Below are 14,117 nucleotides of genomic sequence, written 5' to 3' on the forward strand. Positions count from 1 at the left end.
CTACGGAACAGATTATTTGATACTCTTCCAAAACTAAGAATGCCTTTCTATCTCATCTGATTCTATTTAAAACATATATTCCATATTATTTGGACCTTACTGAAATTTTATCTAGATTTATTTCAATCTGGTAACCATTTCATTAACACACATTTCTAATAGTTGTTTGTCTAGAACTTATCCAACCACCAGCTAGAATTTTAGATCAACTGTGCAGTACCATTAAATTGAGGGCAATTGCTAATATTCGTAATGGATTATAACAATGACAATAAAGGAACCTAATTTTCTTCCTTCTCCCAAAACACCAGGACAAAACATTATATGTAGGACTTTCATACAGTTCATTAAATAGGGACGAGAGGTGCGTGGAAATGGGAGAGAGAATGAGAATTGCACGGAAGATGGTAGGAGATCCTCATGGTTATGCAAAATTACATATAAGATGGTGTGAGGGGCAAGAAAAAAGAGAGAAACATGTCACAGTAGATTGGGTAGAAAGAGGTGATGGGAGGGAATGGGAGGGGAGAGGGGATAAGAAGGGCAGCACAATACAATAGACACTAGTATGGCAGTCTGTATAAATGTGGCTGTATAACCAAGGTGATCCTGCAATCTGTACACGTGGAAAAATGAGATTATGTACCCCATTTGAATCAAATGTATGATATGTTAAGATCATTGTAATGTTTTGAGCAACTAATAAAAAAATTTAAAAAAAAAAGATTATGGAGGAGAGGGGGGGGAGGAGGGTGGGGAAAATAAATGCTTAATTACATGTCATTGCACAAAAAGGCATGTAAATTTTACAATTTTAAGTTAATATTTCAATTGAAATTTTATAATTCTCAATTGATAAGAATTCTCTTTATACCAATAACAAATTTGCCTCGATTTTTCTGTGTATATTCATTTATGTAAATTTCTTCCGGAATTTTTGGATAAAATACCAAAATACAAAAGTAAATAAAGACATTAAAATATGCAAAAAAAAGAGTTAACAGCCATGGTCAGAAAAACCAACCTCGTTAGAAGTATAGGTAACTTTCCTATGTTCATATATGAATATACACGACCAATGTAACTCCACATTATGTTCAATCACTAGAATCTGATCCTAATTAGAATAGTTTTACTCCATGTGTATGTACGTCAAAAATACTCTACTGTCATGTATATCTAAAAAAGAACAACAACAAGAAAAATAGAAGTGAAAAAACAGACTCCAGTTTTGGTGCCTCCTCCATGTTGTAATTCTACCAGGATGGTTGGAAGGAGAATTCTAAGTAGATGGCTGAAAGGTTTTATTTGCTGCTTTGGGATTCTTGGCTTCATGGGCCATCCACTAGAATGTCAGATAAGTAATCACCAGGGTGGGGAGGTGTGACTGTATTTGTTTGTCAAGTGTTGTACTCTCTTGCTGGCTCCCGATAACTGAAGATTATCAAGGGTCAAAATGTTCAGCCACAAAACCTTTAATAAGAAGGTGGACGTAGGTGCTTATCATTGTGAACAACAAGACTGAAAAAGACATGGGGCACTGTGCTTCCTTTTGTGTGTATCCTGAGAAGGGAGTGACTGGGGTAAATGAATATGGTGCAGAGCTGTGAAGAGAAGAGGAATGAATGCTTGGCTCTAGACAGAGACTAGATGGGAAGTACAAGAAGTCAACCTGAGGCTGACAAGCAGGATTGACACTTATTTTTCCATGGGTACTTTTTTCCTTGGTGATTTTATCTATCTTCATAACTTCAGGTATAACCTGTAATGGATGATTCCAAAGTCTATACATTTAGTCTTCAAGTCTTGGTTCTAGTTGTGTATATACAACCACCTCCAAACATATCCATTTCATCAAATGGAACAGACATTTCATAAAAGAAGTACAAATGACTAGTAATCATATGAAAAACTGTTTAACATCTATAGACATCAGGAGAATGCAAATCAAAATTGCATTGGGATTCTATCTTACTTTAGTCAGAATGGCTACCAAGAACTTAAAAAAAAAAGAATTAAGAAAAAAAAAGAAAACCAGTTAATTCTGGTGAGTACTCAGAGGAAAAAAAGATACCTGTATGTACTATTGGTAGGAATATAAGCTAGGCAGCCATATGGAAATCAATATGGAGCTTCCTCAAAAAAAAAATAGGACTACTATCTGATCCAGCTATAACACTCCTGGGTATACACCTGAATTAAGTCTATATATTACAGACATACTTGCATACCCATATTTACTGTGGAAAAATTCATAATAGCCAAGCTATGGAATGAGCACAGGCATTCATCATTAGGTGAATGCAGAAAGAAGATGTGGTATATTTATAAAATGGAGTATAATTCAACCATAAAGGAAAATGAAATCATGTCATCTGTAGGAACATGGATGGAAGTGGTGATCATCCTGTTTAACAAAATGTCAGACTTGGGAAGTCTAGTATCATGTTTTCTTTCATATATGGAATCCAGGGGATAAAAGACAACATGGAATTAGAAGGGAGATTGTCAGAGAAGAGGAAGGCGCCCAGAGTAAAGTGTGTGGGGAGGGTAGTGGGAGTTATGCGGGGGGTAAAAATGATCAAAGTACATAATACACATGTACAAATATGCCACAATGAAATACATTATTCTGTATAATTAATATTCATTAAAAAAGAAATAGACATTTGATGATCCTACAGCTCAACAAATCCAACAACTAAGACTTCAATTCAAAACCTGGCCTCTTGTAGGTTCGGATCACTTTTTTGTATATACCTGTAATCCCAGAAACCTGGGAGGGTAAGGCAGGAAGATTCCAGATTTGAGAGCCAGTCTGAGCAACTTAGCAAGGCCATCAGCAGCTTCATGAGATCCTGTCTCAAACAAAAAACCTGGCCTCCACTTCTTTCCCACTTGTTTCCTATCACCCGGATTCCTTCCGCATGGTTCTTTCCCACTTTTCACTGGTTCAGTTATGTTGAAGTCTGTGTATCCTACCAGCTAAATACATGTTTTTGAACTGCATCTCCTTATCCCTCATTCCTACAGCCCTGCTTAAATACAGTTGTTGCAACTTTTCTCCAATTTTAAATATTAATGTGGTCAATTTTCTCCAACTTTATTTCTTTAAAAAACTGGAAAGGAGTGAGAGTAGAAGCTGAGCCCAGATGAGAGATGATGGTGGCTGGGACTCATGCCATGGTGATTAAGATGGGTAGGTTTGGGAAATAAAACTATGGAACTTATTGATGGCAGGACCATTAACCAGAAGGGGAAGCATGAAAAAAGAGGAACCTGTTGAGGAACATAGGTGAGCAAACAGTGCTGTGATTTAGACAAGTTCAGTTTGACATTCATGGGAATGTGTAAGCAAGAAAGCTACATAAGCAGTTGAACAAACAGACAAAAAAAAATCGAAATCCAAACAGTGGGAAGTTAGAGAAAAGATAGGCAAGTTCTGAGTGCCAAAGTATCCTCAATTTGAGCAGTTAAATAGAAAATGAGGAGTCTGTCTCCCTCTGTCATCCCAGAAAAAGAAGAAAACACAAAACCCCAAAGCATCCAAGCTGGCATGGGATGGCCAGAGAACATGAAGTCACAGGAGTCAAGAGCAAAGAACATTACAAGTTGGAGGGAGGGGGCAGCTATTTTGAATGGTGTTGACAGCTTGAAAAAGATAAGGTAAGGTTTATGATTTACTTGACAGCACAGAGATTGCTAGTGACCTTGTTGGGAGCAATTTGTTGGAGTTATTGGGGTTTATGGAGTTGTTGGTCTGTTTATGAAGAGGTGAAGAAGGGAGAGGTTAAGTGCAGACCACTTGTTTATGAAAAAATCCAGCTGGGAAGGGCAGTAGAGGCTGGAGCTGATGATCTGATGAGGTCTTTTTTAGGATGGGCAACTCCATAGTATACTTTATGCTTGGAATGATCCAGGACAGGGGGAAAGATTGGATGCTGCAGGATTACAGAAGATGACTGAATGCGGGAAATCTTAGGAAGTGAGAAATATAGAAAAAGAGGACCAGATAGGAGGAGAGAATGCTTTTCTTTAAGATCGGGTGTCGGGAGTGGCAACCGAATTATGAGTATTGAAATTGTCCTGTAACAGAGGTGATGGCCCTCTGGAGAATTCTTGGTGCAAAAGTGCCCATGGAGATAGCCCAGTTGCTATGGTAACAACCTGTGCAATTGTGGGTTCTATGCCAGTCAGAAATATTATGTTCTTAACCTTGGGTTTAAGATGCCAGCTGCTTGGGGTAGAAAGTTACGGGCACAAGCTGATAATCATAATTAGGCTGCTCATACTCATGACCTTGGCTCTGCTTGTTTTGGAGAGACTTCCCCACAATATCGCTTTCTATGATAAAAACTTACATAATAAATGTGTTGATATGACTCGTGTCATTGCACTCCATCTGAGTGTGGTGTTCATGGGATATCCCAGGTTTTTCTCTATTTGTGTGTGTGCTTTATTTTCTAATCTCCCATTGCCCCTTGTCCAGTTTTCTGAATTAATGGTCATGCAGTTCATGACAATGGGGGAAGCGGGAGAACTCAGGAGATGGAGACAGGTTCATAGACTTGGTGGGGACAAGTTGAGTGCATGACTGTTTTTTTAAGCTTTTATCTTCCCAAATGGAGGAGGAGATAAGGCCAATCAAATAAATGAAAAATATAATGAAATACTAAAAGTGAATTACTTTTTTGTTTTTCTGAAGTAAAAAAAGAGATACTAAAATAACAAAGTGAAAGAAAAAGAAATTTGAAGAAAAGGTATGAAAATCATCTTGAACCACAGGAAAGTAAGCACAGGTTGTTTAATACACAGATCCTATTTACTATCTATGGACAGTGTGAGAGCTATTTTTAGACATCTTCATAATTTCTAACAGTAAATATTCTGTCCCAGGATCCTTGGAAATTCTGCAAAGTTATGAAGAGAGGCTGGGAAATCAAGGTTGAAGAGAATCTCATGAAAGTTAAGTTTCCATAGATTGAAAATGACTAAGATGGAGAACCCATTCCCCAGAAATGGATGAATTTTTGCCTGAAAGAGAAGCATCTCAGATATCTTTCTAGAGCTCTGGAAAGATTTCAGTATTCTGAGGTAGCCATGTCCTAGCAGGTATTGGGTGAATTCCCTTGAAAGGCAACAATGGAGAGATTGGGAGCCTCCAGCACTTCCCAGGCCTACTAGCTGAGAGTCACAGATGTGGGTAGAGGTACATTGTCCCAAAATAGGGAATTTTTTTTTCAAAATGTTAAAGGATGTATAGTCTGAAAATATGGAATGTTTTTGGTAGACTCAAGGGGGAAACAGTGTCCCTGCATCTAAAGAGAACTGGAAAGGGAGAGGGCAATCAAGGAAGTTAAAGCCTGAAAGGGGATCAGTGCAGAGCAACATGTCCATAAACAGAACATTCTGGACAAAGTTCAGAAGATAAGTGCAGAACAATCCTCAGCACCTCAAGGACAGTGGCTTACAGAACTGAGGGTAATTAAAGAAGGCACTCTGGTCTTGAGAATTAGAAGAGAAATCTCTTTTAGGAGAGGGTTTTAAAGGCTTTGTGATCTTCAAAAAGAAAATTCTCCCTACAACACTCACTGAACACTCCCTCCAAATTTCTGCATGTCAGACTTCTTTCAGAAAAGAAAATGGTGAATAATTTTGAAATATTCCTACAGATATAAAAGAACCACCAGTCCTGCTTAAGCACCGGAGTTGTGTGTATACATTCTGTAAAGTGATAATTGATTGTTGAGTTTAGGCCAGTAACATTCAGGGTTATTACTGAGACATGATTTGTATTCTCAGCCATTTTTGTTTATTTTTAGTATTTAATGTGACTTGTGGTTTCTCCTCTGATTAGATTTTCCTTTACTGTAATCCCTCCCTCTGCTAATTTTCATCATTGTTTTTAATTTCCTGTTCTTGGAATATTTTGCTGAGGATGTTCTGTAGTGCAGGTTTTCTAGTTGTAAATTCTTTTAACTTTTGTGTATCACGGAAGGTTTTTATTTTATCATCAAATCTAAAGCTTAGGTTTGCCTGGATATAAGATTCTTGGTTGGCATCCATTTTCTTTCAGAGCTTGGTGTATGTTGTACAATCTCCTGGCTTTGAGGTCTGGGTTGAAAAATCTGCTGATATGGGTTGGTCTCCCCCTATATGTGATCTGATTCCCCTCTCTTGCAGCTTTTAAGATTCTATCCTTATTCTGTATGCTAGGCATTTTTATTATAGTATGCCTTGGTGTAGAACTGTTGTAATTTTGTACATTTGGTGTCCTGTAACCTCTTGTATTTGGTTTTCCGATTTGTTTTTCATGATTGGGAAATTTTCTGATATTATCTCATTGTAGAGATTGTGCATTCCTTTGGCTTGAAACTCTGTCCCTTCCTTTATCCCAATGACTTTTAGATTTGATCTTTTGATGCTGTCCCATAATTCTTAGATATTCTATTCATGGTTTCTTTCTTCACTGTGTGATCAATTTTATTTTCTAGATTGTATACTTTGTCTTCATTATCTGGTGTTTCTTCCAAGTGATCTAGTCTGTTGTTTATGCTTTCTATTGAGTTTTTTGATTTATTGTATCCTTCATTTGAAGGATTTCTGTTTCCCCCCCCCCCCAGAGTGTCTCTCTCTCGGAGTAATATTTTGCTACTTGTATTTGCTCTTATCTCATTGTTGGAAGGATCAATTTTTGCTTGTATTTGCTCATTTAGGTCATTCTTTAATTCAAAGATTATTTTATTTATTTATTTATTTTTTGAGAGAGAGAGAGAGAGAGAGAGAGAGAGAGAGAGAGAGAGAATTATCTTAATATTTATTTTTTAGTTTTCGGCAGACACAACATCTTTGTTTGTATGTGGTGCTGAGGATCAAACCTGGGCCGCACGCATGCCAGGCGAGCGCGCTACTGCTTGAGCCACATCCTCAACCCAAGATTATTTTAATTATGAATCTCTGAACTGCTTCTCTGACATTTCATCAACTTCACTGATATTATGGGTTCTGATATTATAGCATCCTGGTTTGTTTGGGGGCACTTTCTTCCCTTGTTTTTTTATGTTGTCTATATGTGTCTGCCTTTCTTGCAGTGTGGATCTGAGATGTTAGTTTCTTTTCTATATTTTTGTCATACCTGTGCAGAATGTCTTCACCTCACCTTGATGTTGGGCTTCCAGACCCTTCTGGTGTCCTCAATAAATGCTACTACATCCTGGATCTGGGTCCTGCTTAAGTTGGAATGGGTGGGTCTGGGCCGCTGGGCTTGACCTCCTGTGGTAGTCTGCTGGTTGGAAGGGGAAGTCCTGCACCAAAGGCTAGACTCTGGTGGTGTCTGCACTGCTTGTGGAGGAGTAAATCAGGACCACTGAGAGCAGGGATTCTGGGTAGGTTGGTGTGGGTGGATCTGGGCAGCTGGGATTATAGGTGGCTTATAGTACACTTTAATGTTTTAATATGTACTATATCACAACTTGAAAAGTTTAGTAATTATTTGTGTATAATTGGTTTTCTTTGGAATCATATGTATGTGTATATATATATATATATATATATATATATATATATATATATATATTGTCTTTAAAAGCATTCTGAAAATCAGGATTGATAGCTTTGGCAGACGGCTAAAGAGATCCATGTCAGTGCTCCTGTCAGTGGTCAGGAGCTGGGATTTACTATGTAATAAGCATGAGTTGGTGGGTCAGGGTAGAGCTCAGTGGTAGAGCACTTTGCCTAGCATGTGTGAGGCACTGGGTTTGATTCTTAGCACCTCATATAAATATGTAAAATAAAGGTCCATTGACAACTTAAAAAAGAAAAAAGTTAAGAACCCTAGGCAAAGCTGCTCTGTTAGTGAAGTTTGATTTCAGTTTTGCTTTATGGTGTTATGGCTTGAAACTAGGGCCTTGTGTATGCTAGGGGAGCACTGCAGATTTAGTTTTTAAACTATAGACTATTGAGAACTGCTGTTGCTAAGTACTTGTCCATCTGCTCTTTTTTTAATTTTTTAAAATTCATTCTGATTTGTTATACATGATGGCAGAATGCAATTCATTTTATATTACGCATGCAGAACACATTTTTTCAAGACACTGGTTATACACAAAGTATTTTCACACCATTCATGTCTTATACATGTACTTAGGGTAATGATGTCTAACTCATTCCACCATCATTCCTATCCCTCTTGCTCCCTCCTCTCTTTTCCCCTCCCTCCCCTTATGTCCATCTGCTTTTGTCATGTGTCTACAACAAAATAGTCCTGAATGGCAATCATTTTAGCTTCTGGTTCTTACCCACAACTCTCCTCCACTTCCACTAGCTGTTTTAGGATACTTTTGCTATGTTTAGAAATCCTCATACTGAAGCCCAGCTGCTAATATTGAAACTTCCAAGAATGTACAACTCGTTACTATGCTTATTTGTGTTGATCTAAATCATAGGACATCAAAATCCTCCAGACATCAGCAACAAATACAATTCCTGTTTTAGTGAGTTGCCATGTTATTGGAACACTCTAGATAAAGAAACAACATCTGTGACAGCTTCCCACTCTGAATTGTGTTGGACAGCAGGAATTCTGTTTCATTCTGCTGAAATCTAATTAATAAATTTAGATTATTTGAGCTAAATGATTTTTGTGTCATAGTGGGCCACAGATTGTAAAGACATACCGTTAGATACATGTAAAACCAAATGTAATTGAATAAATATGGCTTTTAAGAAATATTATCCTTAGATATAAGTTGATGGAAAGGCAGAGGGAAAACCTTCATAGAAAACCCTAATATACAATTATATGAGGACAACTTTCTGTTTGAATCCTAAGGTCTTGCGTATTTAAGATAAGTAATTTATGAAGATATGCACCAGGAACTATATGGCTCAGTTAAAAATGAAGAAGTTTCAAATATAGTGTGGTGAAAATGGTGAAGTCATTTTTATTTTCAGTGCTTTGACAAAATACCCCATAAAATTCAAAACTTCTACCATTATACAAAAATAGGTGTCTACAAGTGATATCTTCTGTCTTCATCACCAGTAGCAAATATATTAGGCAGAAACATCTAATTTCAGTAGCCTTAAATGAAAAGTGCAGGACACCGCAAGCTACACATTCAGCAGTATCATATCGGCAAAAGTTTAATCTTTTCACCCATTTGATAAATACACAAGGTTTATAATTTAATCATTTAAATTAACATTCTGCAAATATACATGTAATTTAGTGATTATTGTGCATGAATACATACACAATGCTTGTATGTACAAATTCCAGTTTGTTTTCATGTGCAAGAGATCTGATACAATCATAAGCTGTGTTTGTTTTGGTCCCATTAAATATTCACAATATAAAAGCACAAAAGAATCTTCGATTTACAAAAGAGAATTTGTTTAAAATCACTTCAACTTTTGATGTTTTTAAAGTATTATCTTCTCATACCACTATGAAATGTAGTAGTTGAACCTGTAAGAGAAAAACAAGACATTTTGCATGATTTTAGATAACAAAAAAATTACTCTTAACTCTCCATCAGAAAAAATGCCCTTTGTTCCTTAAACGTCTTATTTATAGTTCAACTGATTTTTAAAGAGATTTTGACTATACTTATAAGTCATCAAGAGTGGTTCTAAAGCAAGGAATCAAGACTCATGCTAATATAAAGTGTTCTAAAGGTTGAAGTTCTATATATTTTTAGTATATCCTAAAAAATATTTTGGTCTTCAGATTCTGGGTCTTGTGAAATTTGGACGCTTAAAACAAAACAAACCTTTAACCAACAAACAGACTTCAACTATAATAATGAGAGTTTCCTAGTACTACAAGTTACTTGTGTTAAACACATGAATTTTTTGAATGAATGAATGAAGAGATAACTACTAACTCAATCTGATATTAGTCCACAGTTTGTGGGACTAGTAGGAAAAGAGAATCATTAATAAAAGTTAAAAAAACCTGTAAAAGTAGACTGAATACAATTCAAACTAAAATGATTCAAAATCTCTGGATCAGAAGTGAACTAAAGGAAGACAGGGTAAAGAAGTTTTCTCATAATGAATAGAAAATCCACTTCTGTTATCAAGTATGACACTTTAGGTATGTTTTTGAGGAAAGAAAAGTAAAAGATCATTGTTAGGATTTTTTTTTTTTGGATCACTCTTAAAAGCACCAGGCAGTAGTAGGGATAATGGTTGTACTAAGTGATCAATCCTCTTCCTCACCAGTATCTGTATGCCTCACCACTTTCTACCATGCATTACCTCAGAGCACCTTCCCACATTAGTCTTCAATCATGTATTTTCTATGAGCAATCTACTGAATGAAGAGGTAGTAGGGGAATTATTTTGGGGTGGGCAGGATTTGAGGTGATAAATCATGTCTTGAATACTCTAAAGTTAGTTGTGCTGCTGGTTACAGTTTAAGCTTTACCTAACTTGGTAAGTGAAGTAGATTTTATTCTAAACAATGAGGGTTAAGGAGTTTCAAAATGAGGAGAGCTGTGGGTCTAGCACTATGGCACTACCAATAAGTGGTTAAACTTAAGCACCTGTCTGTACAGTTCCAAGTCTTCTTTGTAGTGCCTCTAGCCAAGTGATATAATCTGCCAGGGCTCTATCAGGATCATAATTCTGAAGGTGAGAGCATGCTGTGGAACCAGGATTTAAATCAGCTAGGGTGCCTGGAGACCTAAGGATTAAAAGCAATGTACATATACCAAATTACCCAGAAACAATGCAATCACATTACACACCTGCCTCCTCCCCCACCCCCGAAAGGCAGGCCACGTACATATTATATGATCTATATCCCCAATGCTTCTAAGTTTGGGATGGGAAAGAAATTGGTCTTCAATAAATTCAAAGAAGCTAGGGCTTCATGAAAATGCCAAGTATAAACCCTGTCAGTTTGTCAGTAAATGTTGGATATGTAAAAATGCATCTGTCATGCAGACTAACATTTTCTCTAACGGCCAGGGACTTATCAATTTTAATCAACACTTTTTCCAATGTCTAACTATGGCATATAGTAAGCAACATTTGATCAGCTCTGTTTCCGTTAACCTTAGAAACCATTTACAAATTTAAAACCTAGCTTTGATTCTGGGCTATAGGTTAAACAAATTACAACTAAAGATGTCCATCTGCCAAAGTCCTATCAGTGTCCATCTTTCTCTGTTAAATATTAATACATTTAATTCTTACCTATTTTGAAACGGTAAAAGGCACCTAGGAGAATCCAGATCTGATCTTGAGCGGTATGTTGTATGTCTTGGTTCTCCATCTAGCTCTAGTTTATCAGAAGAATGATAAAATGGGTCAGTCTTTTCAGCACCTTAATGTAATGCAAGATGTTAAGAAACAAAGCAAAACACACCAAAAACTAAAAACCAAGCCCTTGAACATTTCTACAAAACAGTATTATACCATGTGTATATAGTGTATTATACCATGCTGTCTTACTTATAATAATAATTTTCAATTATTCTTGCTAAAGAAGAGAACAGTACAGATAAAACTTAAGCTTTCAATATTGTTATTGAAATTGAGTATTTCTGATATCTGAACTATGCTTCAAAGAAAAACTACTGAATTGGAGTATTTTATTTCTAAAAGACCTCAATCTTAGGGTTTCTGAATGTGTTATCATTTGGGGGAAAAGATAATGTGGATAAGAAAAATTAGACTAATGTAACCAGATCCTTTATGACTCCACTCTCCTTTTATAGGAAAAAAAATGCAATCAAGATTTGCTAATTTTTGGTATGACAGAGATAAAAATTTCTCAGTGCAAGCATTTATATTTCAAAATACTTTCATGGAAATTTCCCTTTTCTCTGTACTCTGTGCTCTCCCGCTTTTGACCTCATCCTTATATCCCAAATGTTCAAGCCCTAATGTTCTTTCTACTTCATTCTAGGTGTAGAGAGAAGGAATTTTAACTGTTCTTATTTTTATACAATGTAGTAGTAAACTCAAATGATTCGAGTGTTATTAGATCATGAAAACTTCAAACCATAACCATTTTACATGACTAATAGCTATTCTCTCTTGAACCCAGAGCCTTAAGTGCCCCTACAGGGCAGCACTACTGGGTAATCTGGGACAAATACCATGTGTTTTCCAGTGCTCAATTTTTCATCTGTAAAGTGAGAATAATAGTAATTGTGATTACATCAAATTGGCAGAATATATGAAAAAAGCAGGGCTTAGTGTAGACCAGCGCCCACAAAAATCAGCAATTCTTATTCTCTTTAAAACAATGAAGTCCCTAGCCTTGTTAGTAATAAGGTCCTTTATCTTTGGAAAACACTGGCTCCAGAATTTGCTATTTGGAAGATATTACATTTTCAATAATTTTAGAGGGCTGTAAATGTAGAAAAATGCTATTTTGACTTTACCTGGATTCAGTTCAAAGTCATCCCTGTTAACATTGGTGGAACCAGAACCTGTGACTTGCTGCCACCGTTGAACCAAAATTTTCATTCTAAAAAAAAGATTCCAAGATAAGACATCACAGCATATCTATAAAGATCATAAAATATACCGTCTACAAAAATCATTTAAATATGAACACAGATCAGATTTCAACATAATCACAATTTCCTAATCCAAAACTATGTACATGCGCTTGGGTTGATGGCAAAATTAACTGGAACAGAAGAACACAGTTGTAAGCTCCCCTCACCTCATTTTCAAGGGGAAGCAGAGGTCTTTGGTGTTGCCAGAATCAGGTTCTAGCTTTACGGATTAATGAGACAGGAAGAGATGGAGGGCAAAAAATACACAGAAAGAAAGTAGCTGCAGGAAACAGAACAGTGGATGAAAGGTAGATGAGAGGAAAAAAGAATAAAAGGACCCATAAGAGGGAGCTGGGAAAGCTGGAGGATGGGTGAGGCCATGTGACCAGGAACAAAAAACAATGCTGGCTTTAAATGAATGGGGGTATTAATGTCATCATATAGCTGCATTAGGTTTGCTGCATGGCCCATCTTGGCTTAGAGAGCTTTCTGGAGTGCCAGGGCTCTGTCAGGATCATAATTCTGAAGGTGAGAGCACACTGTGGAACCAGTCTGTTTCAAGACTCAATTTTAAGAGAGTCAAAATATAAGTCTCCCCAAATTCCTCTAATCAAAATGACTTGTCTAACTCCTGAGACTTCACATGAGTGTCTCCTAAGTTCTGTGTATATGGCCCTTCCCCAACATAAAGTGAGCTGTCTTTGGATTTTAGGCAGGTATTACATCTTTTTCATCAATGTATCTGCCAGTGCTTACCCTTTGTTTGCCAGACACAAGGTGACATTGGGAATGAGAAGTGGGAAAGGAGAAACTGGAGTGTGAGACTACAATAAGAAGAAGAGGCAGGCACAGTGGAAGACAAACAGGCCAGACTTGAGCTGTTTTTAGAGAGCCAGCATGGGTGCAATAGAGAGACCAGGCTAATTGTCCCTACTGGGTTTATAACCCCTCCTTGTCCCATTTTTTTCATTTGTGAACTGACATTTGGAACTAAGGAAACTCAAGTTTCCAGTTTAAAAACACAGAAACAAAAGCAAAACTCATATTTTTCAGAAGAAAAAAAAGAGCAAAATCCTTTGAAGAAGCATCAAATGTGACCTGGCAAGAACTACTTTAAGAAACAAAATTCCTTTGGGACTCTGCTGAGTTTCAGAGAAATAAAAAGGAGGGTACACATGGAGAAGCCTAAGTGTCTGAGTGATCTTTTTAAAATTTATTTTATTTTTTTAGTTGTAGATGGACACAAACCTTTATTTTTATGTGGTGCTGGGGATCAAACCCAGTGCCTCACACATGCTAGCCAAGCGCCCTACCACTGAGCCTCAGCCCCAGCCTCTGATTATCTTATCTACTAGTTAAGAGGACAGTAGTGGTTCATGACTACAAGGTAGTTTCAACCACATATGGAATGAATGCCAAAGTTCCTAGCTTGTAACTACTAGGAAAAGAGTGACAAAAGCACTAGCAGAATCCCTGAAGGCCAACCTTGGACTTGAATGCAGAGGTAGAACAGGGCTTTCCAGAGTTGGGTAAAAAACAGATTATTTTAGTAGGAAAGGAAGACAGATGTATGCCGGCCTGAGGTGTGATTTTTCA

The 14,117-nt window shown here is 36.9% G+C and overlaps 1 protein-coding gene across 1 annotated transcript in view; it reads right to left on the reverse strand.

The window, feature by feature from the left end:
* Nucleotides 1-9,076: 9,076 nt before the first annotated feature.
* The window catches only part of LOC308640268 (A-kinase anchor protein 9-like), a 63,263-nt gene continuing 58,222 nt past the window's right edge, over nucleotides 9,077-14,117 (reverse strand). The window contains exons 29-32 of the mRNA XM_081312234.1: nucleotides 12,402-12,487; nucleotides 11,206-11,335; nucleotides 10,551-10,690; nucleotides 9,077-9,469 (exon numbers count right to left, since the gene is read on the reverse strand). Coding sequence (XP_081168360.1) covers nucleotides 9,432-9,469; nucleotides 10,551-10,690; nucleotides 11,206-11,335; nucleotides 12,402-12,487 — 394 coding nt within the window. The 3' untranslated portion in view covers nucleotides 9,077-9,431. The remainder of the gene's footprint in view (nucleotides 9,470-10,550; nucleotides 10,691-11,205; nucleotides 11,336-12,401; nucleotides 12,488-14,117) is intronic.

The sequence above is a fragment of the Spermophilus citellus genome (assembly GCF_964194105.1).
Source record: "Spermophilus citellus genome assembly, contig: SCAFFOLD_217, whole genome shotgun sequence".
NCBI lineage: Eukaryota > Metazoa > Chordata > Mammalia > Rodentia > Sciuridae > Spermophilus > Spermophilus citellus.